We start from the raw sequence: 26528 nt of genomic DNA, 5'->3' as shown, positions 1-26528 counted from the left end.
TTTTTAATATAAAAGAAATAATAAATATAAGTTTAGAATTCCTTTTCACAAAATAAGATGAAAATACAGAAATATAGTTTCATAAAATATTACTCTTTCAATTAAAGAAAATGTAATTTCTAAAATCTGGAAAAAAATGTAATTGTCAGTCAAAATGTTTCATAAATAAATACGATGATGTGAAAATGAATAAAAACACTAAATCAATAATCATTAAAATTATTTTTCTAAAGATTAATAACTGATAAAATTTGACACAATAGTCAACCTTCCGTCAATAAGATTTTATTGTTCACTGTGTGCTTCAGGCCCAGAAAAAGAATATTTGAAAACAAAATACAAGAACATATTTACATAAATATAATAAATACATATAAAACAGCTGATATAACAAAACCTGCTTCAGTTTGAAAAATGAAGAAAAAAGAAAACTGCAAACAGTTCTGACTTTAACTGAAGATGGTCCCACTGTAGAAAGAAGAAATCCAGCTTTAACAGTTATTTTTTTAACCGAGTTGTCAACTTCAAAAATCTGATGAAAACAATATGATCATTTCCGGCAATAAACAGTTCTGTAACATGTTTGGACATATTTAACTTCTTATTCATTATGTTGCATTAAGATTTATTGAATAACACCTGTATGTTTAGAAGAAGGAAGCGTTATCACTGCAGATAGTAGAGAAAAGCTTTTTTTTTTTTTTTTGTCAGAGAGAAACAAGTGTCCTCGTCAGGTCTAAAATACTCACTTTATCACTGTTTTTTTCTCCTCCTCAAACTTGGAAAACAGCTTGTTTCCTTCTGACTGGAAGTTCAATTTCAGCTCAGAGGAACATTGTAGCCTCTGAAGAAGTGAAGTAACAAAGTAACTTTTCCGCTTAAACTGTTTCCTGTAAAGGCGCCACCTGGAGGTCAAACATGGACTGAATATTGAGCATTTTTTGAAAACAACATTTAAAGACTTAATGATCATATAAGAACATGAGAGAAATGCTGTCAACTTTTACAGCCCAAAAAAATCGATACTGCTATTTTTTTTTCACTTTAAGATACTTTGTGCTCATGCTAAATTTGATTGTAGTGGATTGAAGTGGACTCTTCAATCTCCCATCTTGTGGAACATCGTAGCCTCTTGAGATCCAGCTGGAGGTAAAAGTGTCATAAACCCAGAAGAATGAAGATATTTAAAGAGTTCAGAGTCAATCAAATCGATCAGTTCATGTAAACTGGCTGAACTCAGTGGTATCCACAGTGCGAGATGAAATCCAGTTAGACTGTAGGGGGTCAGATGGACCGTGGGGGTCCAGTCAGCCTTTGGGGGTCCGGTCCACCCAGACCGTGGCGGCCCCTCACGCACACTTGGCGGTGGGCAGGCAGAAGGCCATGGTGGCCGGAGGAACCAAGATGTCGGTAAAGATGGGTCGGTACCCGGCAGGGAGGGGGGCGGCGCTCTGCTCCAGCAGGTCCAGCACGGCCCCTCGGACGTCCCTGCAGACGTCCCCCCGGACGTCCAGCAGCACCGAGACGTGCTCCTCACTGACAAACCGCAAACAAAACAACCAATGTCACCTGGAAGACGTCTGAAGAATCACATCTAGTCAAAGTTCTGATGTCAGGATTTTTGATTCTGGATTGAACCATCTGACTGTGAAAGGGTGTTATTGCCCCCCGGGGGGCAGTTACCTGATGTCGGGGTATTTGGCTGCCAGTCCAGACACCTCCAGAGGCAACATGCCGGGGTCTCTGAGCCGGATGAAGTCCGCCAGGACAGGAAGTAAAGCCAGAGGGTTGACCTCAGAAAGAGGACCCTCAGAGTCCTACACACACACACACACACACACACACACACACACACACACACACACACACACACACACACACACACAAGGTTAAGATGATGAAGAAGACGACTGATAGAGAGGAGGATGAGGAGGCAGACTGACCACACCGTGGAAGAGCTCTCTGAAGAGCTGCTCGTCCTGGATCATCTGCTGAGCCAGCTGCTTCCTCTCCTCGGCGCTGCGACACACAAACCTCCTCTGCATCAGCGCTCGGACAAACTCCACCACCAGCACCCACTGACACTCCTCCTGGAGACGCTGGACACACACACAGACACACAGACAAACACTCAGAGGTCCATGCTCTCCTCTCACAGAAAGAAAGCTGCAGCTCCAAATGTCCGGGCTGTGTGGAGCATCTGGGACGTGACCTTTGACCCGTGACGCCCACCTGCCCGCAGGGCGGCCGGACTCGGCCGTACAGCTCCAGGTGAGCCTCCACGACGCGGCACAGTTTGGGCGTGGGGTCTCCCCGGAGCAGCCAGGGCCGGGTCAGCAGGCCCGGCAGGAGCGGCTGCAGCTCCAGCAGCAGCTGCTCCATCACCAGGCGGCAGGCCCGCCGCACCGCCCGGTCCAGGGCCGCCAGCGGGTTCGGGGGGGTCCGGGAGAACTGAGAGGCCGAGCGGGACGACTGCTGCCTCTGCAGACTCTCTGTGGACTTCCTGCACACCACACACACACATTTGACTGTATTTTTATAGTTCTGAAACTTACTGTAGTAAAAAAAAAAAGGATACATTTTCTTAACTTATCTTCTTAACTGCCTGTGATGCTAACATGATACTTATTAACATGATGCTCCCTGTCCTGCAGGACTGGACTGTGCAGTGATGCAGTGAAGCAGTGAAAACTTGTCTGCGTACTTGAGGATGATGCAGTTGCTGATGGAGGCCAGCAGGTAGTGGAGGTAGAACTTGTTTCTGTTGATACTCGGATTTCTGCGATGCTCCTTCCCAAAATCCACCAGAGCTTCCCGAAACCTGCGTGACGGGGACGCAGGCGGTTCGTTAAAGAAGCCCACCAGAGGCAGACCGTCTCGGTCCTCTTACCGGTTCAGGAGGTTCTCCATCTCGTACAGTCCCATCTGGATGGTCTGATCTCGAAGGGAGGGTCCGATCATCAGAGCCACGCGGGCGTTCTCCTCCAGCATCTGACCCGGAAACAGAACCTCACGAAACTGTCCTGCTGCATGCGTGTGTGTGTGTGTGTGTGTGTGTGTGTGTGTGTGAGTGTGAGTGTCTGTGAGTGTGCGTTGTACTTGTGTGATGATGGTGGGCAGGCTGGTCTGGTAGAAACCTTCGTGGTCTGTATCCGGCTCCTGGTCTCTCTGCCAGTCCTGCAGCTCCACCTGCAGAGCTTTGTGCATCCATTCCGACACACTCTTCTGCAGCAGAAACAACACACACACACACACACACTCAGAATCACAGCACGGGTCAGGCACATTCTCGGCATGAGGACTCCTCTGTGCTGGACTCACACGGACGCTCTGCACGTATTTACTCTGCAGCTGCTGCAGACCCTCGGCGGAGATGAGCGGCCCCAGCTCCTCTCTCTCCATCTCAGCCTGCAGCTCCGGATGGCCCATCATGTCTGGACTGGACCGACACGGCAGCACACTGTCAGACTCAGAGTCCGCGAATGATCTCCGGACATGAGGAGCGTTCCAACGCTCAACAGCAGTGTGTGTCAGTGTGTTGTTGTCGCTTCACCTGTTGTAGACGTGCAGCACCCAGTTGAGCACAGCGAAGATCTCGCCACTCTCCAGGTCCCAGCTGCTGACCTAGGCCACAAAAATCTCTCAAATGTCCATCTGAAGGATCGAAAGCGGCTTTATTACAAGTGGAGTTTGAATGTAGTGGAGTTACTTCACTAGTTACTAGATAAAAAAAAAAAAAAAGAAGATTCTTCTAAAGTGTTAATAATGGTCTAATTGCTGTTTGAGCATGCTAGTGCTAATCACTGCTAGCATAAGTTAGACTGAGGCATATTTTATGTTTCTGTCAGGATGTGTGAGGCTCTTCCAGTAAACAGGAGTTTATAGAAACAGTAACACATCAGCTCAGTAACAGCCCGGCGGCCCCCTCCCCCTCCCTCACCTGTGTCAGGTGAGTATGTAAACAGTTATGGCTGGCCCTCAGGTAGGCTGCGGTCAGCTGGTAGTGTGGGGGGACGCAGTGCTCCAGCAGGTGGCGCACTGTGGCCAGGTCGGCCATGATGCCGTGCTGCAGGGCCGACAGGTGCCCGGCCAGACCCGGGCCACGAGTGTGGAGGTAGGAGACACTGCGGAACCGAGCGGAGACCGCCTCCTCCAGGACCTGAGAGGAGGAGGGGGGGCAGAGGTCAGGCCCCATTTAGGATACAATGTTTTCAAGTGAAAAACTGAAACATTTCACTGACTTCAGTGTTGTTTGTGTCTGCAGTGTTTCCGTGTAAACTGGATATCATTTTCAAACTAAACTTTTCTGAAATAGAAACGTATCAATGGCGCATTCTCTCTTGAAACATGGTGCACAGGTGAGAGAGGTAGAAGACCTGGAAGAAGCTGGTCCTCCAGCAGCGAGGCCTCCCGGGGGGCAGCGGCCGGCGCTGAGGCCCCCCTCGCTCCTCCAGCAGCGCCCGGTCCAGCGCCTCCTCCCGCTCCACGATCCTCACCGCGGACACGAACGGCGTTGGGTTCTGCCGGGCCAGAGCCAGAGCGCTGCTCACCACCGCCCACAGCTCCTTACCTGCGGGGATGGGAGGAGGGAGGAGGAGGAGGGGGGGCGTCAGTCTGGGGACAGTCCCAACAGAACCATCAGACTCCTGGTGGTGTCTGCAGCTCCTCCTCACCCAGAGCCTCCACCAGCTGCCCCACTCCAGAGAAGTACTCCTCCACCAGCTGCTGCTCCTCCGCACTCAGCCGACCCCCCGGCGACCCCTGCAGCTGCCACAGGATGTCGTCCTGCCACCGCTCCAGATCCATGAGGCGGGCGTGCGCCTCCAGCAGCCGGCGGGACTCCACCAGGCGCTCCGTCTCCATAACCATGCTGGGCACTGCGGAAGTGGGGGGCGGACAGAGATGTGCAGACTCCTGTCGTCATGACGACCGGCTGAGCGCCTGTGAGGAGCCCTCGGTTGCCCCCGGTGACCTCTCACCTGCGTACAGCCTGGGCAGGTTGCTGACGGCGGCGAGCAGCTGCCGGTGGCTGATTGACACCTCCCTCAGCCTCTCCAGAGACTTCAGGCCGTCCGCGTTGCCGTCGGACTCCAGGCCGGCTCTCCTCAGAGCCTGGGAGACCTCGGCGAGCTCGGCCCGGGCCCCCCGGAGCTGCTCCAGACCCCAGGACACGCCCTCCAGGTACGACTGCACCATGGACTGCAGGAGACACAGAATGAATCTGTGGAAAGCCCTCGTCTGTGTGTATCATTAGTGAACAGTAGTGTTTGACAGACTTCCGCTATGAGATCGGTAAAGTCTGACCTTCAGCCTGGTGTGTACGGAGGCCGTCCTCTGGCTCTCTCTCTTTCTGTAGTGGCCGAGCCGGTCCAGGTGCTCGGGCCGACAGAAAACCACCGACGCCCACTTGAGGGCGGCTCCGCGGGCCAGACCCTCGGCTCGCTCCGCCTCCGGCCAGACCTCAGCCAAAGACCCCGGTTCTGGGGAGGAAGGAGTTACAGCTCATGATTAAGCCGGTGGTCATCAAGTGTTTCCCTTGAGAGCCCTCCAGATTCCATGTAAGAAATCCTGATTACTCATCAAAACATTACAGTGAAGCCAACATGGAGGACACGCCCTCTCCCCTCAACCTATCAGAGCAGGAACCTTCAATAGAGGAGTTTGAACTCTGGGATCAGTGGGTCAAAATGGTGCCCTAATTGATCAAAAATGCCCACTCGGTATCGGGGATCAGAGGCGAAGCTTTGGATCGATGCTCAGGACAGGAGATACGTGTCTCAGGATCTTTTTATAGCAGAGGGTCCGCTCCGCTGATCTCATTTTGATCTGTTTACCAGCTGAAAGCAGACACACTCACACGGCCCCGCCTCCTCTTAATTGGTCCTGAGTGGATAAGGCCCTGGTAGGGACACACACACACACACACACACACACACACACACACACACACACACACACACACACACACACACACACACACACACACACACACACACACACAATGCAGCACATTACTCTCTGCTGAGTCACAGACTCTCAGTCTGAGAGCTCACAGACCGGAAAACTACCACACGAGGTCCAAACTCCTCCTGTCACAGCGTCAGCATCACAAGCAAATTACTAAAGAGTTACTGCTTATTATTGTCTTACTTGTAATTGTCATTCCCAATTCAGATGTCTTAATAGTGAGCGTTTAGCTGTACTCAGGGTGCAATTCAGGAGGAAACCAGAGGGAGGTGCTGTCTTTTCCCAGAAAGAAATAAAAATAAAAATATTATTTGAACGCAATCACAGCGTTCTCATTAAGGCTCGTTGGGATGTCAGTAACTGTAACTAAGGCACTACTGCTAAAACTAGTTAAGTTACCGTGACGAAAACTGGCCTCGAGTGTTTTTTTTTTTTTTTTTTTTATAGTTTCAGTGTTGTTTTGTCCGTCTCAGACACACAAACAGAAGAGTGGCTGTCTCAGAGGTGGTCATGGGACACTGCCCACCCCTCCACCAGCAGTTAATGTGAGATTCGTCCTCATCAGCAACTCTGCCGAACAATAAAGCCCAGAGCTGCACGGAGAGGCGATGAGCCTGAGTAATGCGGGCAGTCGGTGATCAGTGACCGCCTGCAGCTGAACACGAGGACCTGATGAGTTCACACAGAGAAAACCCGTCTGTCACATCCACAGAGGTCTTCAGGTTAAAGTTCAGACTACTAATAAAGTCTGAAAGGAGGCAAAGAAACAGGCACACAAACCTGGAGACAAACAGATCAGTGAAGAAATTCTCCAATAATTGTCATCACAGAATTATAATATTCAGGAATGATGGGAAAAATGGAGAGTAATCATTAAAAATGATCAAAATATTCTCAAACATAAGTTACAAAGCTCTTCTGTTTCCTGCTCATGTTTTTGCATCTTTCTGTCTCCTGTTCATATATTTGGTCTCTCTCTTACCTGCTCTTGTCTTTTCCAGCTTTTTGTTACTTCTTGTTTTGGCATCTTTCTTTTCCTTTCTCATGTTTTTGTGTGTTTCTTGTCTTTGTGTTCCCGTTCCCTCATCAGTTTGACCTCCATGTCCTCCTGTTCCCTCATCAGTCTGATCTCCACCTCTTCCTGTTCCCTCATTAGTTTGCTCTCCACCTTGCTGGTGGTTTTCTCTCTCTGTGATTCTCAGAATAAACTTTCCAAACCTCGTCTATGCTTCCAATCCTACTATTCCGTGCTTTTCTGAAGTCTTTCACACACTTTTCTAAACTTGATTCATGTGATTTTGTTGCAGCATCTTCCTTTTCAACCCTCTTCATTCAGTTTAACCTGTTCTAACCTCTCTGCTCTGCCTAGTTATTTCATTACCTTACTCAGACTGTTGCTCTTTCAAACTAAAAACAAACATCACAACATAACAAAGTGTTTGTATCATTTCTAAAATTCAAACTAAAATTAGTTTTTTTTTAATTATTATCATTAAAGAGTTGGATTAATATGGTGGTTTTAGGAAAATTGTAATCTATTGGTGATTAAAAATACCAATATCTTGACTCCCACTGCAAAAATATATGTAGAGTTAATAGAAAATGAAGACTAAAATGCATCTTCCACCAAAACTGTATCACAGCAAAATACAGTGACATATCCCCCAAACATTCTCCTCCAGCTGTTGTATTCTCTGTTTTTACAAACTCACCCTGACAGCACGGTTGTGTAACATGGCGGTGTGGTGTAGCTCGACCACACATGGGAAACATCAGCTTTTCGGTACTGTGAGGGTTGTGACTCCGTACAGGGTGAAATCTGGACTGAAGGAGTTTACATTCAGACATTGAGAGCGTGTTGTTTTCCTGTTTCACGGGGAGGATCGTTCATCACTCTGGAGGAAGGAGGACAGCAGCCAGGGAGGGATGTTCAATCAGTAATCGAAGCCTCGCGGATCAATAAGCTGAGTGCTGCGTGATGGAAGGGAAGCCTTCATTCATTCCTCCCACAGAGGAGACTTTTAGAGCAGGGTGTTGTCTTGTCAGCAGCGGTGAAGTCAACAGCCAAACTCTGTGTGTGTGTGTGTGTGTGTGTGTGTGTCCTGTTACCTTTCTCTTGGTCTCCACCATTCCTCTGATCCCCAGCTGACATTGAAGTTCACTTTTCTGCCACCCGATCAGACTCCCGTTCCCCCGAGGGCCGGCAGTGAGGGAGCCCAGGGCGCTACCAGGAGGAGGAGGAGGAGGAGGAGGAAGAGGAGGAGGAGGAGGAGGAGAGGAAACAGAGATGAAGCAGAGGAGAGGAAGAAGAGGAGGAACGGGTAGAGGAGAGAGGACTCATATCCATTCTACTACCTCTTCACAACTGCTCACTCTCTCTGAGACACATCCTCTGCTGAGAGGCCGGCAGGAAAGGGAGGGAGCAGTGTGTGTGTGTGTGTGTGTGTGTGTGTGTGTGTGTGTGTGTGTGTGCGGAGGAAAGGGGCAGAGACAGGGAGAGTATCAGGAGCTGTGCTGCATTCAGGGCCAGGCAGACACCATGGTAAATGTCACGACACAACATGAACTCCTGCAGTGTGTGAGTGTGACGCCTGTGGGAGACTGAGGGAGGCGACGTCGAGTCTCTGCAGCGTCCAGTCTGTCCAAAGTGTCTTTTCACTCAACGTCTCCCGACATACTGTATCGGTACTCATACTTGGAAAGATATTTTCAAATTGAGATACTTGGACACTGACATAATTTCTGAGACACCAGGCTTGATCTTTAGGGACTCACACAAGAAGATATTTACCTGAATAAATATTGAAACACTTCTGTATTCAGACACTTGGCTAGGTGATTTGATGGTCAAGTACTCAGACGCTTTGATACTTCGTTAGGCAGATGCTTCAGTTATTCAGTACTCAATACTTAAATATGTGATACTTTGATACATAAATACTTGAAAAAAAGAGATGTTGACACTATTTTTGAAATATCTAAAGTTTGTTATACTTTTACACAGACATTTTTATACTTAAATACTGTGATAAATAAATATTTCAATGCTTAGATTCTTTAGAAACTCAAATAAATTAGTAATTCAACACACAGATGTGCATAATGAGATACTTGGTATGAAGATTAGATGGTTTAATAAAACATTCGAACACCTATACATTATATCTGTACTGAGACATGTTCCTGATAACTAAGATACTGACATTGTGCTGTGAGTGCAGAAACAGGGTCTCAGGTATCCCATGGGCCACGAACACACCACAATAGAGCTCAGTCCTGTGTGTGGCTCTGCAGCCCTCCAGACGTGTTTACGGTCCGTGGCTGTGTTTACGAGCAGAAACAACAATGTGACAGAACTCTGTTTTCTTTTCCGTTTAAACATGAGGAAGCTGCAGCGGTCAGTCGGTCGTTATTCATCCATCATCACTTTCTGGGAGCCGAAGTTTCTTCATCCTGCTTCCATGAACTTACAGCGAGACGAAAACGCTACGAAGTTCTCTAACATCAAGTGTTGCTCTTGGAACGAAATGATTATCATCACAAAAGTAGTAACTCACTTTCTTTTGAGAAGCTGATAGTTGATGAAAGTTTTATAAAAAGAGGCCAACAAATCCATAAGTTAAAAAAAAAAAAAAAAAAAAGTTTCTTCTTTAGAGCAGTCATTTTTTTGTTAAATTTCAAGTCAATTAAAAAAAAGTCCCTTTTGAGTCCCCTGAAAAAAAGACCACTTGTGCCCCTAAAAAAAAAGACCAAAAGGAGAAAACACACACACACACACACACACACACACACACACACACACACACACACACACACACACACACACTCACTCACAATAAGGAGCAGATGTGATGCAGTGACAGCAGGATGTTATGCTCAGTGTTTTCAGTGTATTCTTGTCTGGGTGTGTCCTCGTCCAGAAGGACAGCGCGGCCTCAGGAAAGCCGTGTGTTCAGCCTCTGTTTTTATTTCTAAAGGTTTATTTTAAAGAAACATGAAAAAAGATGGAAATGGCTCATCAAGGATCTAATGTGTAATGTTGGCACAGTCCTGGGTTAAAAGGAACGGAGTTCATCAAGATGTTTTAAAACTACAGATGTGAGGTTGAAGCTTGAAATGTGACAGAATCAAGGTTGAATATAATTATAAATGAGTCTCAGGTGAACTCTGACCCACTGGCATCTGCGAATGGAGGAAAACGAGCCCCGGGTGGAGCTCCTGTTTTTAACTGAAGACAGAGAAACTGGATATGAAGCTGGCAGCGGTTCCCCAGGACCCACAGCCGGATCACCTCCACCTCCAGCTCCACCCAGAGGAGCCACGGGAAGAACAGGAAGTCTAATTCGAGAGCACTTCCTGTCTGACATTCCTGACCTGAGTGTTCTTCCTGCTCCGTCACTGTGTGAACGTGGAGCAGGTCTGCAGCTGGAGACCACTGAGGACAGAAACTGTGTACTCAAGTATTCAAAGTGTCCGATATTTCCAGTAGATAATGAGCCAAATAAAGCTTTTAATAATAAAGTCCATTGCTTTCTACTTCTTTGAAGACATCAGATTTCAAGCTGTTTTTTTAATTGTGATTAACAATTTTTACAAAGCAAAATAAATCATTTGTCTTTTGACGCCAAAAAATATATTTCCGCAAACCATAACGTCACATTTTGAAGAAGCAGCGTCTTACTTTCAAATGAAGAAAATGGAGCCTCAAAACATAAAAATTTCAACAAAAATGTCAAAAATCTAAGTTAATTTTAAAGGCTTTCGACTTTAAATGCTCCAGTTTGAATTAACGGTACGTTAAATAAATCCTATACAAACTGCTTGTTATCAAGGATTTTCATTTTTCAGTGTGTCAATATCTAAGAATTTAACAATGTATTTAAGTATCTGAATATTTAGGAATCTAAGTATTTAAATATCAAATCTAAGTATTTACTTTAATGTATGCCCCAGAATTTGATTTTAGTATTTAGATACAGTACCTCATGTGCAAGTATTCAAGTATATTCCAAAGTAAAGTACTCAAGTGTCTGGGTATTGGCTCAAAAATGTAAGTATTTAAGTTTTTTTTTTTTTGGAGTTTGCCATTATCTATGTTTCTAAATATTTGAAATGTTTGTAAGTTTTTAAGTAGGACCCATCACCTAAAAGTGTATAAGTAATGAAGTAGCTATATGTATTCAAGTATCCAAGTATGAAACAAATTATATAGATATCCAAAAGCATTTAGACGGTTGAGTCTGTAGATTCTTAAATACTTGAATATCTAAGCATATTCAAGTGTAGTTGAGGTTTTAAGCCATCTAAATACTTGACTTCCTGATTAACAATGCAGAAAATCTCAAGAGGCTACAATGTTCCAGCGAGCTGACTTTAGTTCTCATAGAAGGGAAACAAGTTGAGAGATTTGACTCCATGACAGCGTCTCGACAGCAGATTACCACCGATTTTAGAAATCCATGCAGGTATCTCAGTCTGGAGCTGACCGGGCATCTTTCCGACATCTCTCTCATGTAATTATTTTCACGTAAAAGTATCAAAATCTGAAATATTTGGTAAATATGTGGCAATATTTATGATATTTTACCATATTTATGCTATATGTAACCTCCAGTCACTTTTAAAGAGTTTCTGTTGTGGTAGTTTTAGTGTAAACCCGGACCCAAGCAGCCCTCCACTGTGTGATCAGATCTTCCAGTTCTCTTTTTATTGCCGAGGTCCACGAGGCGCACAGGACGAGTTCACAACAACAACATTTACAAAGTGACGGACAGATGGAAAACATGGAAAAAGACATCAGACATCAACAGATCACGTCCACGTAGCAGCGACTCGGCACCTCCAGCGGTTTGTTTTTTTCTCCCTTCGCATGTAAAATACGCTTACATTAGAAAATATGTTATATTTCTCTTCATGGCACCAAGAAGTGGATAGTTTCACTTCTAACACTGTTAATGTCCAACAGGCAAAATGGAACAATTTAGATATTTTCACTCCAAAACATTTAATCTTTTTCTAAAGTAAATTATATGTTATGATGAATTACAGTATTTAATCAACTGGTTTTGGCCAAAATTGTCAGATTCCAGCTTATCTGTGCAAAAAACTGCGAACTTTTTTTTTTTTCCCTCTGATAAAGTGAAAAATCACCTTATTAAAGATTTTCTCAGCAGCAGCTCATCCTTTTCCTTCTGGACCAATTAGAGCACAACAGCTGGTTTATCTCTCCAACAACAAATCAGTTAATTCCGAGTTAACAATGTAAATAATTATGACTTGAAGCTTAGTTTGTGTACATTCGCGATGAAGCGAGCCAACATTTCCTCTTCAGTACGGTCACACAGCTCCTTCAGGATTCATTAGTACTGTATTTCTATGCAAATGTGTTCAACATTACAGTTTCAATGAAAAAAAAAAATCTGGATCCTTCACCCAGAAAGTGAACAAAATGAGAAGAAACAAAAAATAAAAACAGATTTGATCAAAAACCTGGAAACTCAAACAATTCAGAGGGCAGCAGAGCCTCAGGAAATAAAACAATAAGGACACAAAAACCAAATCTCTCCCAAAGTTAAATTAACATGAGGTGACTATTGGAAGTCTATGATAGTATATTTTCCCAGCAGAGTCTCGGTGTGTCTCCTGGAAACGATCAGAGAGCTGGTCTACCTCCTGATGGATCACAGGATGCTCTCTCTCAGGTTCCCGCTGCTGGACGCCTTCTGGCTCTCCGCTGGAGCTCGGTTCCACGTGTGGAAGTCCAGCAGAGCCTGGCTGAGCTTCTCCATCCAGTCCTGCTTCTCCTGCTTGGTGTCGGCTGAAAACCAGCGCCTGGAAGGAGAGGGGAGTACCGTCAGACGGAGCCCGAACAAAAGGACAGGGGGGACGTCAGGAACCGAATTCACAGCAGAAACCTCACTATGTTATTTCACGTCCACGTCAAAAGACAAGCATGCGGTGATCTAAGAATCAAAGTTTATATTTTAGAAGTGTCTCGATATTTCATGATATGAAAATCTATTTACAAATTTCAGAAATATGCTGGACATAATTCCAGAACAAGTGTGTGGCGCTGTCCCAGTGAGCTCACTGAGGAGTTTCCCATCATCCCGTCACCGGTGGGCAGCAGCCAGACGAGACCGGGCTTCATGCAAAGCTGCAGGGTGGAACGATCCCCTCAAGAACCGCACTGCTGTGACGGCTGTGGGCTGTGATGCAGGTTTTGGTCACTGCAGTTGTTTTTTTTTGTAGGTCTGAATGACACAACCAGAGATGGAGCTCCTGGTTGTTACTTCACACTAGAGCAACGACTCACTACTGCCATCTAACACAAACACCCGGCATCGCTTCAACTGGACATTTAAAAAGAGTGGCATTTAAACTCAAACAGAAATAAAACACTGACTGGTTTGAATGAATATTCCTTTAAGAGAACAACACAACTGAAAGATCTGCCTCACTTCACTTGTTGACTTAAGGATGTTTCTGGAAGAGTCTGAATGTGAAGTACAGGGATGCTAAATGTTAACTTCCAGAGAAGATTGTCAAAGAATTTGATACAAAATATTTGCTGGGAAAGTTGGAAAATGTTGACTTTTCTGAGCATTTTCCTGACTCTGATGAGTCAGCTCATCTTCAAATACATTATTATAAGTACAGCAAAGTCAAAATATCTGGGACAAAGCTTGAAAAATAAATAAAACAGACATTCGTCTTGAAGACGTGAACTGAAGCTGGGATTTAAACTCACTTCTGCGAAGCCTCCTCGCTGCTGCTGCCGCCTTCGTTCTGCTGCTGGACGCTGCTCACCAGCTCGAAGGTGAAAGGTCGAGCGCACGAGTCCCGCTGGACCGTCCGGACGCACAGACTGGGAGAGCTGGACAGAGACAGGCTGCCTTCTGCCTCCTGAGAGACACAGACCGCAGAATAAAACCCGTCCAGACACTGGGGGGGTGGGAGCGGCCGTCTGACCCACCTTGGTCTCTCTGTCGTTGGGATGGTTCCAGTAGCTCAGCTCGCATCCCTCCAGCACGAAGTACTGGCGGTTCCACACCCCGAATCCACTGATCAGCTCGAACATGGTCTGAGGACATGAACACACGGAGCGCGCTCTGAGGAGGGCTCATCCAGATCCACTCACCTGAATCTGCTGGCGTGTGTGTGTGTGTGTATAAACCGTCTGTATCACATGACTGTAAAACTTAACATTTCAATATTTAGATCTCAGATCATCTGGGTTTATTTGGACCTGACATCTGCAGAATTTTCTTGTCAAAATGTGTACTGAGTGTGTGACTGTACTTTTTCCCCTTGAAATGATGCCATAAACTGACTGGAACCTCTATCCGTCTGTTTCTCTACGTCCCATCAGATCAACATCCTTCCATCCCATCACTGACCAGAAAGCCTCGGTGCTCCACGCTGGAGTGACTTCTGCTGTCCAGCTGGAGGTAGATGTTCCCCTCAAGAGGAGAGAGGAAGGGGACCTGCAGGAGGAGGAAGAGGAGGAGGACGATGCAGTGCAGCAGGAGGCGGAGGATGAGGAGGAGGAAGAGGGCGCAGACAAGGAGGACAATGAGCAGGAGGAAATTGTCACACTGATATCAAAGAGGAACCAACACCAGACTTTTTCACAGGATGAAACCTTTAAAATCAGTCAAGAGTCAGAGAAAAACTGTTTTAGTAGATGTTAAAATGAAAGAACTCTTTAAGAAAACACTCACATGCAGAAAACAATTTTCTCAGAAGAGAATCTTAGTTTTTTCAGCCTGATCTCCACAGAAAGTCGTCCTCCGATCAGAGCTGTGATCTTTTTGTTTGGTTTTAGTGTGAAAGATTAAAAGGCGTCTGTATTTGGTTCTTCTCAGAACCACCATTTGTGACTGTCCCTTGAGACCATGAAGAGGTAGAAATATATTTTCATCCAATCAGCTCTGTGTCTACCATCCTGTGGTTGCATTCCTTACACATGAAAAACAGATAACACATCCTCAATCACCTCAATGACAAAAGATGGTGATTCAGGGGACAGAATGAAAGACGAGGGTTAGTCTGAAGAAGTGGAGAACACAGTGAAAGAAACCTTTTCCTGAAACTCATCTCCCAGCAGCCTCCTGATTTTTCCTTCAAGTTTCATCTGAGTGGAGGAAGAGAGAGTAAGAGACAAAAAGAGAGGGAGATACAGAAAGACACAGAAAGACACAGACAGACAGAGAGAGACAGAGACAGAGAGAGACAGAGACAGAGACAGAGAGAGACAGAGACAGAGACAGAGAGAGAGAGAGAGAGACAGAGAGAGAGAGAGAGAGAGAGAGAGAGAGAGAGAGAGAGAGGGGATATGTTACATCACCAGTGAAGCCACCCGTGTGGAAACTGAAAACATGAACATAAAGGAGCAGAGAGACGTGCAGTGGACTCATCGGCAGAGACGCCGCCGTCTGCTGTGATTACACTTTTGAGATCTTTCTGTTTCCGAGCGTCATTGTCCTCACTGTCCTCACCTTGTCCAGAGGGAACTTGCTCTGTCCCAGCGAGGCCAGCGTGATCTTATGAGAACCCACCAGGGTGAAGTTACTGGAACGACGGGTGCTGAGAGCAGGAGGAGCTGCAGCTGAGGGACGGACGGACGGACAGACGGTGAGAACAGAGGACCGTCACATCCTCTAAATACAGAGTCAAGACGGTGAGAACAGAGGACCGTCACATCCTCTAAATACAGAGTCAACATTTACCCATACCTGTTGTTTGATTTAGTGTTTTGAATTACCTCTCTTATCATTTGTCAATATCACTTCATATCAGTAATTTCCTATATCTACATAATTCTTTATGACAAGCTGGGAATAAAACAACGAATATAAAAACTGGAGCATTTTAATTTGAGACATTGTACATGTGAGGCAACCTTTAATTATAACAGTGCTAAAGTGAAAGTGAAGACTATTTTTACTGAACTGAAACTATTTTCATCTTCAAAGCATGTGCTGATATTTGCGATTACTAAATCCAGAAATACTCACTTGTCAGAGTGTGACTGGATCTCTGCAGGAAATAAAACACACTTAAATAAACAACCACAAGAAACACACCAAAACAGAAGAAGACCCAGTCAGAGGAAGATGATACTCACAGTGATGGTGCTGAGCAGTTTTCTGGGCGTGACCTGAAAGAGAGAACACAACAAATGAGAGTCAGAGAGAGAGAGAGACACTGTGAGGGAGATGGGATGCGTGACAAGATACTCACTCTGGACTTGGTTGAGGCTCTGTCGATGCTGCCGCTGCTTCCCGAAGTGTTAGACTGAAACAAAACCAGATTCAGGAAAACCAAGACTAAAAACAAAGTGTCAGTGAGAACAAACTGCAAGAAAAAAAATCATATTTAATCTGTTCAGAGGATTTGTTTCCCTCACCAGACTGTAGATCTCCACATCGATCTCAAAAGACGGGCGGATATCCTTCCTGCAATATTAATTCAACCAACCAGCATCAGCAGAAAGAAATCCTCATTTCAGTGGCATTAATGTGATTTTTTTGTCAGATTCTCTAAACTAAATCTAACTCTAACCAGGCAGGAGTTTAAGAGGATTGTTTTGTTTAGGGGTATTAATTTTGTTACTCTATTTTTATCCGTTGTGTAATTTAAAGTGCCGCCAAAAACTTACTGTAGAAACACAATGACAATTAAACATCAAACTATGAAGCCAGAGCAAGACTTCTTTTTTTTTCTCTAACTTCACAAAGTCATTCGTATCTTCTGTCTTCTCCTCAAAAGAATCCAAAGATCACTGACATTCGACTGTTGGGCAGCATATGGCTCGGGGGCCTCATGTGGCCCTCAGGGAGTCACTGAGAAATCCTCAATCACATGAAAACTACTGTTATTATTGGCTTTATTACATCTAAAGTGGTCCCAGTTTCCCATGTTACTGGTCGTGTCTCAAACACCTTGGCTACCAAAGTCAGCAACTTTTTTTCCCATTCTGAAATGGCAATTTTGTAACAAAGATTTGTTAAAAATAAAGTTTAATTTACTTATTTGCTGAACTTGTCATTTAGAAAAATGGAATCGTGATGTCCTGACAAACACTGGGAGAGAAGAAGTGACATAGAGTAATAGTAGCTCGTAAAAATCATATTAAAAAAAAAAAAAAAACCTGATTTTTACGAAGAGATCTTTCTCATTGAGCAAAACTGAAGTTTTTGTCATTTGGGAGCATCAGTTTGGCCACTGTGTGAAGATTCCTCTAAGAGAAGAGGCCAGACACTCACAGGGTGACGGAGGTGGGGAAGGAGATGGTGTCTCCGTTCTGAGCGTCGGCGGTGGTGGCCAGCGGGGTCGCCACCACGTTACAGGGTCCGTATCGGATCAGGACGAAGAAGTAGTGGCTGGGCCGACCTGAGGGGGGTGCAGAACGGGAGGTGTTTAACCAGCAGAGACGCAGCAGCCGGGGCCGGAGCGGAAACGAGGGTCTGATTACCTGCCCGGCTGTGTGAGGAGCAGACGAACTCCACCTTCAGAGGCAGCTGGATGTTGGTGATGCTGATGGTGCCTCTGCAGGCCTGCTGGGAGGCGTTTGGCCCCTCCCCCGCCGATCCTCCGCCCGCCGAGCTCCTCTCCTCCCTCAGTCTGCCCACCTCGGCCAGGAGGGCTGAGCGCTTCTCACCTGGAGCAGGAAAACCAATGCTTCACCAGCTCAAGAAGAACCAAGGTCAGTCCTGAGTCTCGAGCAATGTTTACACCGTTTTTACAACAACGTGCTTTCAGAATGTTCCACCTTTGAAGTACAGGTGATCATCTAAACAAATCCCCAAAATGCAGCAAAAATTTCACGTTTTCACTGTAAATGTTGCGTTAACGGGCCTTTACACTGCTCAGTTTATTTCAGGCATTACTATTGTTCTGCAATCGATTCACTGCGGTAAAGCCTGAAATCCACACAGAGGAATTTTTATAGACAAAAAAAAAAAAAAAAAGAAACATAAATAAGATATGATAATGAATGGTAATGAATACACCCCCTTTGAAGCAACTTCCTGAAGTTAAAACAGCCGAAATGAACCGACAAGGAAACCAAAATACACAAACACCCAGATGGTGCACTGCAGTGTTAATATGGACTCAGTTACTCAGACTTCAAACAGAGCAGTCAGGATGTTCTTCCACTGTAGAGAAACATGAGGCAGCTGAAGTCTCGCGGCGAACTCACAGGAGACCAGCAGCAGCTTCTCGGCCTCGGCCTCTTCCAGCGAGCCTCGTCCGTGCTCTTCGTCAGTGCAGCAGCTCAGAGCCTGCAGCGTCTGGCTGATCACCGTCTGCAGCTTCGCCGCTTCCTCGTTCAGGGCCTGAGCAAAGAGAGAAACACGCAGCTGTTTGGAAGTTCGGGAGAGATGGAGGGGTTTTAAAGCACGGTTGCCAAAACACGTTTTTGTTCAGAAGCCACATACGGCCCGATTTCATCTCGAGGGGGATGGACTGGTAAAACGGTGCTAAGATAACCTTCAACTTCAAAGATTATGAGGAAAAAAGACAAGAAAACACAAAAAAATTGAATAAAAACAAGTATGAATAAGAACATGGACGATACTCATTAACAAGAAGCTATTGGAGAGAATTAATAAAAGCAGACTGGGTGCTACGTACAGCGATTCTCTCCTTGCTGTTGAAGTTAGTTCGAGGCTTGTTGGCTGGTCTCTGAGCTCCAGGAGTGACGCTCTGCACCGAGGGAGGCTTCTTCTGTCTCTGAGTGCGGTAAGCATCCACACTACACATAAAGGAAAAAAGAAAATGAAAACAAAAACCATCAGTGGAAATACACTTTTCTCAGAGTCTCATACAAGAAGCACAAATTCATCATTAAACTTTGAAAGTGACTTCACAGAGTAGATCATGTTTGGATGATTTTAAAAAGCAATCCGTGCTGAAGAGGAGCATTGACAGGGACGCCAGTGGAGGGAGGAGCTGAGCTCACCTGTACAGAGGAGCAGACTCAGGAAGTGGAGCTGTGCTCTCCTCTGGACTGAGGAGCAGCGATGGAGGGTTGGACGACTCCTGGCTCACAGTCAGTCTCTGGAGGGCGAACATGAGCACATCAGGAAGGAAGATGAGGATTCAATCAGCCTTTAACGTGGATTCCAGGAAGATTTTATTGTTCTGACAGATTTAGAGTTGGTTAGTTATTTATTTATTAACCAGTCCAGCCCACTTGAGATCAGAAGGTGCTTTATGAAACGACTGAGGTAAAGTGAGTCTGACTTTCATGAACAAAAGTGTGAAGTTGACAGATTGTGACGACATGACAGGACTCTGTATCTCACCAGAGGAGTGACAGCAGCTTCGATGGACTTGCTGAGAGGAGAGAGGATCCCACTGGGAGGAAATGTCAGCAGCTCCTCTCCGTTATTCTCCTCTTCTTCTTGTGCTCGTCCCTCCTCTTCATCCTTCTTCTCTTTGGGTGCAGAGAAGGTCTCGATGCCGCTGTCTTGGTCCTCGGTCTGCTCCTCCTCTTGCTCCATCTGCTGGGCGTACTCCAGAACCTCCCCGAACATCTGGTCGATGATTTCAGAGGTATTCTGTTCGTTGGTGCTCAGCTCCACATCTGGAGGAGAAGACACACAAGAAGAGCTTGAGATGGACGGACGGAGTCTGAAATGAAGAAGCTCCAGCAGACAGGAGGATGACAGGCTGGACTGAAGTGAAAGGTCATGATAAAGTGCAAATGAACAGAAAGTTCACCAAGTGTGCAGGAGATTTTAACCCCACAGACCCTCGTCCTCCTCCTCTTCACCCGTGGCTCCTCACACCGCCCCACCCCCACCTCCCTCACCTGACAGAGTGTTCTCTGCCACACACTCCTTGGAGCTGTGGATCTGCTCGCCGCCCAGGATGAAGGTGATCTTCTTGGATCGCTCTCTGACTTTCTGCGTACATTCTCCACTCGTCCCACCCTGCTCTCCTCCTCCGCCTCCCATTGGTTCTTCCATCTCCTGCTCTCCTCCTCCTGCTGCTTCAGGTTTCTCCACCTCCTGCTCTACTTCACCTCGTCCAGGTTTCTCCATCTCCCACTCTGCTCTTCCCACTGGTTTGTCCATCTCTTGTTCTGCTCCTAAACTTCCTTCTGGTTTCTCCATCTCCTGCTCTCTTGCTCCACCTCTTCCAGGCTCCTCCACCTCCTGGTCTCCTGTCCTCTCACTGTTCTCTGAGTTGTCTTGCTCTGCAGACAGCTGCTCCTCAGGTTCCTCTCTTCTTGGGCCAGATGTCTCTCCAGTCTGTGTTTCTGATTGATCCTCCATCTCCACATCAGCTGATCCATCTTCTTCTCTCTTCTCCGTTTTGTCCCGTTCTTCGGTGTCTCCCCACGGCCCCTCAAACCGGGGATATCGCCACACCCTCGACTCCTCATCTGTCGAGGGCTCGATGGCCTCTTCACCGTACGAGGAGTCCTGCGTGAGCTCGTTCTCTCCGAAACTGAATCCATCAGACGTGTCCTGCTCGCTGAGCCTGGAATCACTCTTCACTTCTTCTGTGTTTGACTGATGTGGAACAGTCGGCTGCTCTGGCTGAGACGGGCTGGGCTCCTCGATGAAGCACAGCTTCAGAGTGGCGGTGGTGTCTGCTTGATGTGCTTCCTGCTCCTCATCATCACCACTGCCGTTTCTGAGCTCCGCAGACGCAGCAGGAGTTTCACCTGTTGAGAAGGACTCTTACATCTTATCACTAAAAAGCTTGATTCATTTAGAAAGTGAAAACTGAATCTCTGGGTGACCTGAAGAGGTTCAACTGTAGAGAAAAGTCTGGGTTTCTTTGTCTTCTCCGACACGACTCAGAAAGAGCTGAAGTCCTACCTGAGGTCTGAACGGCAGCAGCTGGTGTCAAAACTTCAGTGAAGCTTCCATCGTTCCTCTCAGCATCTCCATCATCCTGCAGGGAAATCAGCACACAGCATGAGGATTGACGTTTATGTGGACTATTAGGGAACATTGCTGTGTCTCCTCGGTGGAATAAAAGATGAATAAACAAAAACAGTGATGAAGCTGTCAGTCCATTGACTTCTATGTGTGGTTGCTAACGTTAGCATGCTAACTAGTTATCTTTTTTCCCCCTGTTGTTCATTTGACAGATATCTGACCTTTTAAATACACGAGAGAGTTACAACAAGCTTCATATGCCACAGCAGCAAGTTCATAAAAAGTGGACTAAAAACAACTTTTACTGGGAACTATAACTGCTTTGAGAAGAGGGACACATGTAACCACCAGGTGATCTCACTTTCCCCCAAAATCACACCAGAATCAAAAGAAGGTGAACTTTCTTCCACAAAAGAGCCCACAGGATTAGTTTCTAACCATCAGACTCACTTCATTCTGCTGTGAAGAGCGCCAGTAAACTTTCCTTTTACCAATGGACGCAGGCGCTCGGGAAGCAGAGGAGGAAGGGCCAGCATGGCTCCTTCCCTGATCACATTTGTGTAAATATACAAAAAAAAAAACCAAGACGAAATGGATAACCGAAAGGCAGCTTCTAAAACGTACAATCAGCATCGGGATGGATAAATGATGAAGTGCAAATGGAGGAGCTTAACAGCACAGAAGGAAAGGAGCATTCGAGTGTGTTCAAGTTAAACCCACCTGGCTGAAGGACGGGTCGGAGCTGCTCCTCTTCAACCAGGCGTTCTCACTGATGGGCTGGAACTGCAGCTGGTTCAGCTCCTGCTCCCGCTCCTGCTCCGAGAACAGCATATATGCCCAAACTTAAAGACTTTCTTAAATATACACAAAGGCAAGTTCACAAATCAAGTAGCGGGAGATGAAAAAAGTTGCCATTTCAAATATGAATCAGTCCAAAGGAAGAAAAATACACAGAAGATGGCATTATTACAGCTGTGCACATTTTACGTGGTGTTGAATGAGCTTTATGAAACGTGTATGTAATAAATGCTGTGATCAGAATAAATTCAGGATGCTGTTCAGAACTAATCAAAGTGTTTGTTAAAGACTGAGCTATTTTGTTCTGATGATCAGGACCTGCAGTCTCTCCTCCTCTCAGGTCACGTCAGTATGTTTCAATTTATTTAAGATCCTAAACTGACTCTCCTATTAACCGCAACAATCCTACCGACTGCTGGCCTCCTGGAGGTCGATAAAAACATTGGTGCCACCATGTTCATCAAACTGGAAGATAAAACCTGAAGACATCAGGAAGTCAGTCGTCATCCCTGCACCTTAAACATGACTGTCATTTCAGTCCTTTTTCCAACATTCAGCTGGATCTGATTCAACCACATTGTGATAATATCAAATATAAATGACAAAACATTATAACTGATCCCTTGGATTTCATATTCATCTTCAGATAAAGCATGCATATCATTCTTGTATTGTCACTTATTTAATCTAAGTATAAACCTGCTATATATTCACTATGAAGAACTTTGAGCTGCAGTTATTGTGTGAAAAATGCCATATAACTCATGATTATTCTGATGTCGGTCTTGTTTCTGAGGGCTCTGTGCTGCTGTGACGTAGAATATCAGACAAGTTCCAGGAAAAGAACCTGCCATCTCACATTTGGATGAACAGCTGCTGCAGCAGGTCTTATATTTGATCTGACTGGAGGAGCGATGATGATGATGATGATGAACCCACCTGGCGGAGCCGGGACGCCTGCTTGGAGCTGGGGGTGGTCGCTCCCTTCAGCTTCTGCTGGATGACGTTCACAAAGTCGGAGCGGGTCAGCGGGCACGCCTTGGACAGGCTCGGCGAGGAGGAGGAGGTTCCGGGGAACACCGGCACTTTGAAGCGCTCCAGTCGCTGGTTGAACACTCTCTCACCTGGGAGAGAGGACAGAAAGGTTGACCAAGGCCACTCAGGACAACGAATCAAGGCAGAAATTATTCTGGAGTCAGATCTGAAATTCAACAACCACAATCGGACAAAATCTGCTCAATATCATCTCAATTAAAGGGTTTCTGCTGGAATCAATACCTCCACGACACTCTCTTCCTCTAAATCTGAACTTCCAGAAGATTTGTATTATTTTGTTACCTATATTTAAATAAAGCCTTTACTGTATCGATTCTCCTTTTTAAGCCTTTGTTAATCTGCGGTTTATTTTTTAGTCTGTTTGTTTGTCTGTGTGTATAAATGTTTGCACAAGAAATAAGATCTGCTCTCACCCAGGAGATGCTCTTTGAAGCCTCTGTCGTCACTGCCTGGATCCGAGAGGCAACGCAGGACCGCTCCTGAAACAACACACACTTTGAGAACGGCTCGTCTTGAATCAGGATGTTCCGGTTTGACACTTCTGGTTCTGAACGCAGGGATAGACAATGTGCTGCTGTGAAACTGCAGTGTGCGTGACTTTCGAGTTCTGAGGAGCAGTGAGAGTCAGGTTGACATTTAACGGCTCCAGTTTTGTCTCTTATAGTTTGTGGCTCAAGATACAGAAACAGAGATACTCGAGTATTTAAATGTACAATGATTTATTTGGATAAAAAACAGTGCTCTTTTTGTTGCTGTGGCTTTCTCCTGTTTTCCCACATGAGCACCAGACAAGTTCATCGATTTGTACTTTGTAGACATTTTTTATTGACTGTCATTCTGCCTCCTTTCCTGTGGTGAAAGGGAATGAAATCATGGTCCAGTAATGAAGTGGAGAGTGATCCTCTTTCAACAAAACACATTTCATACTGCAGTCCCTCCAGGCAGCTATACGTGTGTGTGTGTGTGTGTGTGTGTGTGTGTGTGTGTGTGCGTGTATATATGTATAAATATACACATCTCATAAAGGTCTCTGCGCACATGTGTATGGTTTTATTATGAAAACTACCAATATAAACACCACACAGGGTTTCCTACAGGAAAAAGTTTGGATGGGGGGAGCGTGTTTTTTTTTTTTTTTGTAGGTGGTGGTGGCATGTGGTGCCGCAGGGAATGCTACTAATGAGCCGTTGGCTCGGGGGTGGGCGGGGGGTGCTAACGCAGCTAACGGTGTTCGACTGTCACAGAGTTTTTTTTTTTCTCCTCCCGGGCGCTGCACAATTTAGTGCGGGCAGGACGCCTGGACTGAAAAGGTCTGGCGGAAACCCTGCCACATCATTTTCAGTGTTTCTGCCATTTTCATGCAAATGGACATCATTTTCAAAATGTTAACAGAAAACTGCTGTGAAATGAAAACACAGACTACGTTTGTACTTGTGATTGGGGCCTGAAAACACTCCTGTCATGTCAGCCAACAGCCAAACACAACAAAACTTTAGAGGTTAACAATAGAACTTTGTGGACATGTAACTACAGTATAACAACTTAATAAATTTAATATCTCCATAGATTTTGAAATCAGAAGTGTGCTTACCTTTAGCCTTAATAGATTCTTATATATATATTAAAAAAAAAACAAAAACCCGAAAATAAGCTTTTTTCTTCATCTTTTTGTTGTATGTAGGCTGCTGAGGCTTTGTGGGCAGACATGTCGGGCTCCAGAAGAGTGTGTGTAAATATTTACTCTGTCTTACCGTCTCCTCTCTGGCTGAGCTGCTGCACTAGGGATCGAACAGAAGGGACGATGGGTGTGTCTGGCTTCGTCTTCGCCTCCACCAGCCTTGCAGAGGACGGGTTTGAACTGCGATTCTCCCGACCAGCTGCTTCCACACGTCTCCGTTTCTGCCCGTCCATCAACTCTGAAAGAGTCAACAACCAGAAATGAAAAGGAAGTCAGAAACTAAGCTTAGAGAAATACAAATCACCACCAACAGACCTGATGCTGGCTGGCTGTTGTCATCTGAATCGGACAGAGGATCCCTCTGTCGCTTCAGGGTTCCGCTCTTTTCCTCTCCCGACTCCATGCTGAGGTGCAAACAAAGAGGGATGTGATGTGGAACAATGCAATAACAATGAACTAAAAATAAACATTCAAGTGTTTCAGGTGGGTTGCACTACTTCTACTCTGCCCTGTGGCCAACATGAAATATTTAGGGCTGTCAATCCATTAAACCTTTTAATTGGTGAAGGAGATCAATTTAATCTTGAGAAAGATCCTGAACAAATACTGAATCCAGAAGAATAACCTTTAAAATCAAAGGGGAAGATATAAATGTTTTTTTTGTGGATTATTATTCATGTGCAGATAAAGAAATTTGCTACATTAAGAAAGCAATCTGAATTTACCTTTTGGATTATGTAAACCAGAAATGAAAGCCTGTAAACACCTTGAACAGGGAGGGGGGCACTGCTACTAGTCCAGGTGGAGGTAAGAACTTTCTGAGGGACTTCTTGGTATAAAATCAACATCAGTGTGTTTGGCTCCTTTGTTACAGCTGATTATGTTTTACTTCTTCATTTCACATAAAACGACCAGGAGATTATTTCCAAAGCTGCTATAAATTTAGCTTATTTATGTTACTATGTCTGACCTAGTTTAACTGACCCAAACCTAAAGGAATGGAATGAATGTTTGATTTAAGTTATTAATTGCCAGTTCACATGACCTTTGAGAACAATAAAGTGATTTTAAGCCTAAAATATTTGTATTGATCTCGTTTACTTTCAATAAGGTCCTATCAAATCAAATGTTTACAGCTAGCTCTTTGGGCTCATACATTAGCATGCTAACGTTAGCCATACTTCGCTAACTAACTACATCCAAAACCAGCTAACTGTAGCCGCGTGGAGACCACGAGTTGAGGTCGATTTCAGACGTGTAATCGGTGTGAACCATTTCTTTCTTACCTGAGAATGTGCGTGCGGCTGCGAGCGCAGGTAAAGACGAGCACCAATGAACCAGAAGTGAAGTTTTAACCTCCTCCACTAAACTTTGAATTTCAGCGGGTCCTCTGACGTCGCACGGCTAAACAACCGGCTACCGTACTTCACCGAAAAGTGCGCTATGCGCGATGACGTCACCACGCTCGTCTTTACCGTACAACGCAGAGTAAACACGCAGCCCAACCAATGAGCGCAACACATCAGATTTTGAAGAGCGTCAAAGGTTTAAACCGATTTGGGCATGTTTATATATATGTGTGTGTGTGTGTGTGTGTGTATATATATATATACATTAGTACTTTGTTTATTCTTCGGAGTATGTGAGATTAACTATGTATGTTTAATTTTTATGTATACACTGAGGACATTTTAAAGTATGTATTCATTGGTTGTTGGTGTCATTTAGTATGTATCTATGATCATGTGTCTGTTCTGGATGAATTAGTCAATATGAAGGGGTGTTTTTTGATAACCTAATTTCATCAGGGAATTTATAAAATAATGGGAAATCTCTGTTGTTATTTGCACTTTTCAATTTATGTTTATTTGTATTTGTATATTCAATTTCCTGTGCATTTTCAGATACCGGTAAGTATTATTTTCAGCAGTTCTTAAAAATATTTTTTCAGGACTTATTTTTAGCAGTGTATTTATTTTAGGTGTTTAATAGTGCATTTATTGTAATGGATGGAGACCTATTAGTGTTTGATTCAAGCCATATATCAAACAAGTAGTTCTGTCATTTTTTGCAATTATATGTTAGAAGTGCCTCAACTTCAAAAAAAGAACATTTCATTTTGA

The 26528-nt window shown here is 45.1% G+C and overlaps 2 protein-coding genes across 4 annotated transcripts; both read right to left on the bottom strand.

The window, feature by feature from the left end:
• Positions 1-690: 690 nt before the first annotated feature.
• On the bottom strand, positions 691-8318 carry LOC115391248 (exocyst complex component 3-like protein). Of its 3 annotated transcripts, none has more exons than XM_030095367.1 (15): positions 8077-8318; positions 5305-5480; positions 4980-5199; positions 4674-4877; positions 4377-4570; positions 3941-4159; positions 3554-3624; positions 3322-3439; positions 3100-3225; positions 2891-2991; positions 2705-2821; positions 2233-2503; positions 1944-2099; positions 1684-1817; positions 691-1536 (listed from the first exon to the last, which is right to left on the bottom strand). In XM_030095367.1, the coding sequence occupies exons 1-15, from the start codon at positions 8117-8119 to the stop codon at positions 1350-1352; spliced, it is 2337 nt and encodes a 778-aa protein (XP_029951227.1). In that variant the 5' UTR covers positions 8120-8318; the 3' UTR covers positions 691-1349. The 3 variants fall into 3 exon arrangements, 1 of the variants encoding a protein (XP_029951227.1); XR_003931756.1 differs by having other exon boundaries at positions 1524-1536; positions 3138-3225; XR_003931755.1 differs by having other exon boundaries at positions 1524-1536; positions 3345-3439.
• Positions 8319-11664: 3346 nt separating this feature from the next.
• Positions 11665-25821, bottom strand: LOC115391456 (anillin-like). Its single transcript, XM_030095724.1, has 23 exons — positions 25692-25821; positions 24721-24809; positions 24479-24643; positions 23141-23206; positions 22611-22795; positions 21594-21686; positions 20811-20886; positions 19284-19564; positions 18938-19035; positions 18610-18730; positions 18176-18311; positions 17447-17632; positions 17238-17364; positions 16379-16427; positions 16213-16266; positions 16097-16129; positions 15987-16008; positions 15468-15577; positions 15050-15103; positions 14367-14453; positions 13943-14050; positions 13718-13872; positions 11665-12798 (listed from the first exon to the last, which is right to left on the bottom strand). The coding sequence occupies exons 2-23, from the start codon at positions 24806-24808 to the stop codon at positions 12648-12650; spliced, it is 2445 nt and encodes an 814-aa protein (XP_029951584.1). The 5' UTR covers position 24809; positions 25692-25821; the 3' UTR covers positions 11665-12647.
• Between the last annotated feature and the right edge of the window lie 707 nt (positions 25822-26528).

The sequence above is a fragment of the Salarias fasciatus genome, chromosome 7, assembly GCF_902148845.1.
Source record: "Salarias fasciatus chromosome 7, fSalaFa1.1, whole genome shotgun sequence".
Lineage (NCBI taxonomy): Eukaryota > Metazoa > Chordata > Actinopteri > Blenniiformes > Blenniidae > Salarias > Salarias fasciatus.
Note: the sequence above shows the minus strand (reverse complement) of the source record. Positions and strands in the feature narration are given on the sequence as shown.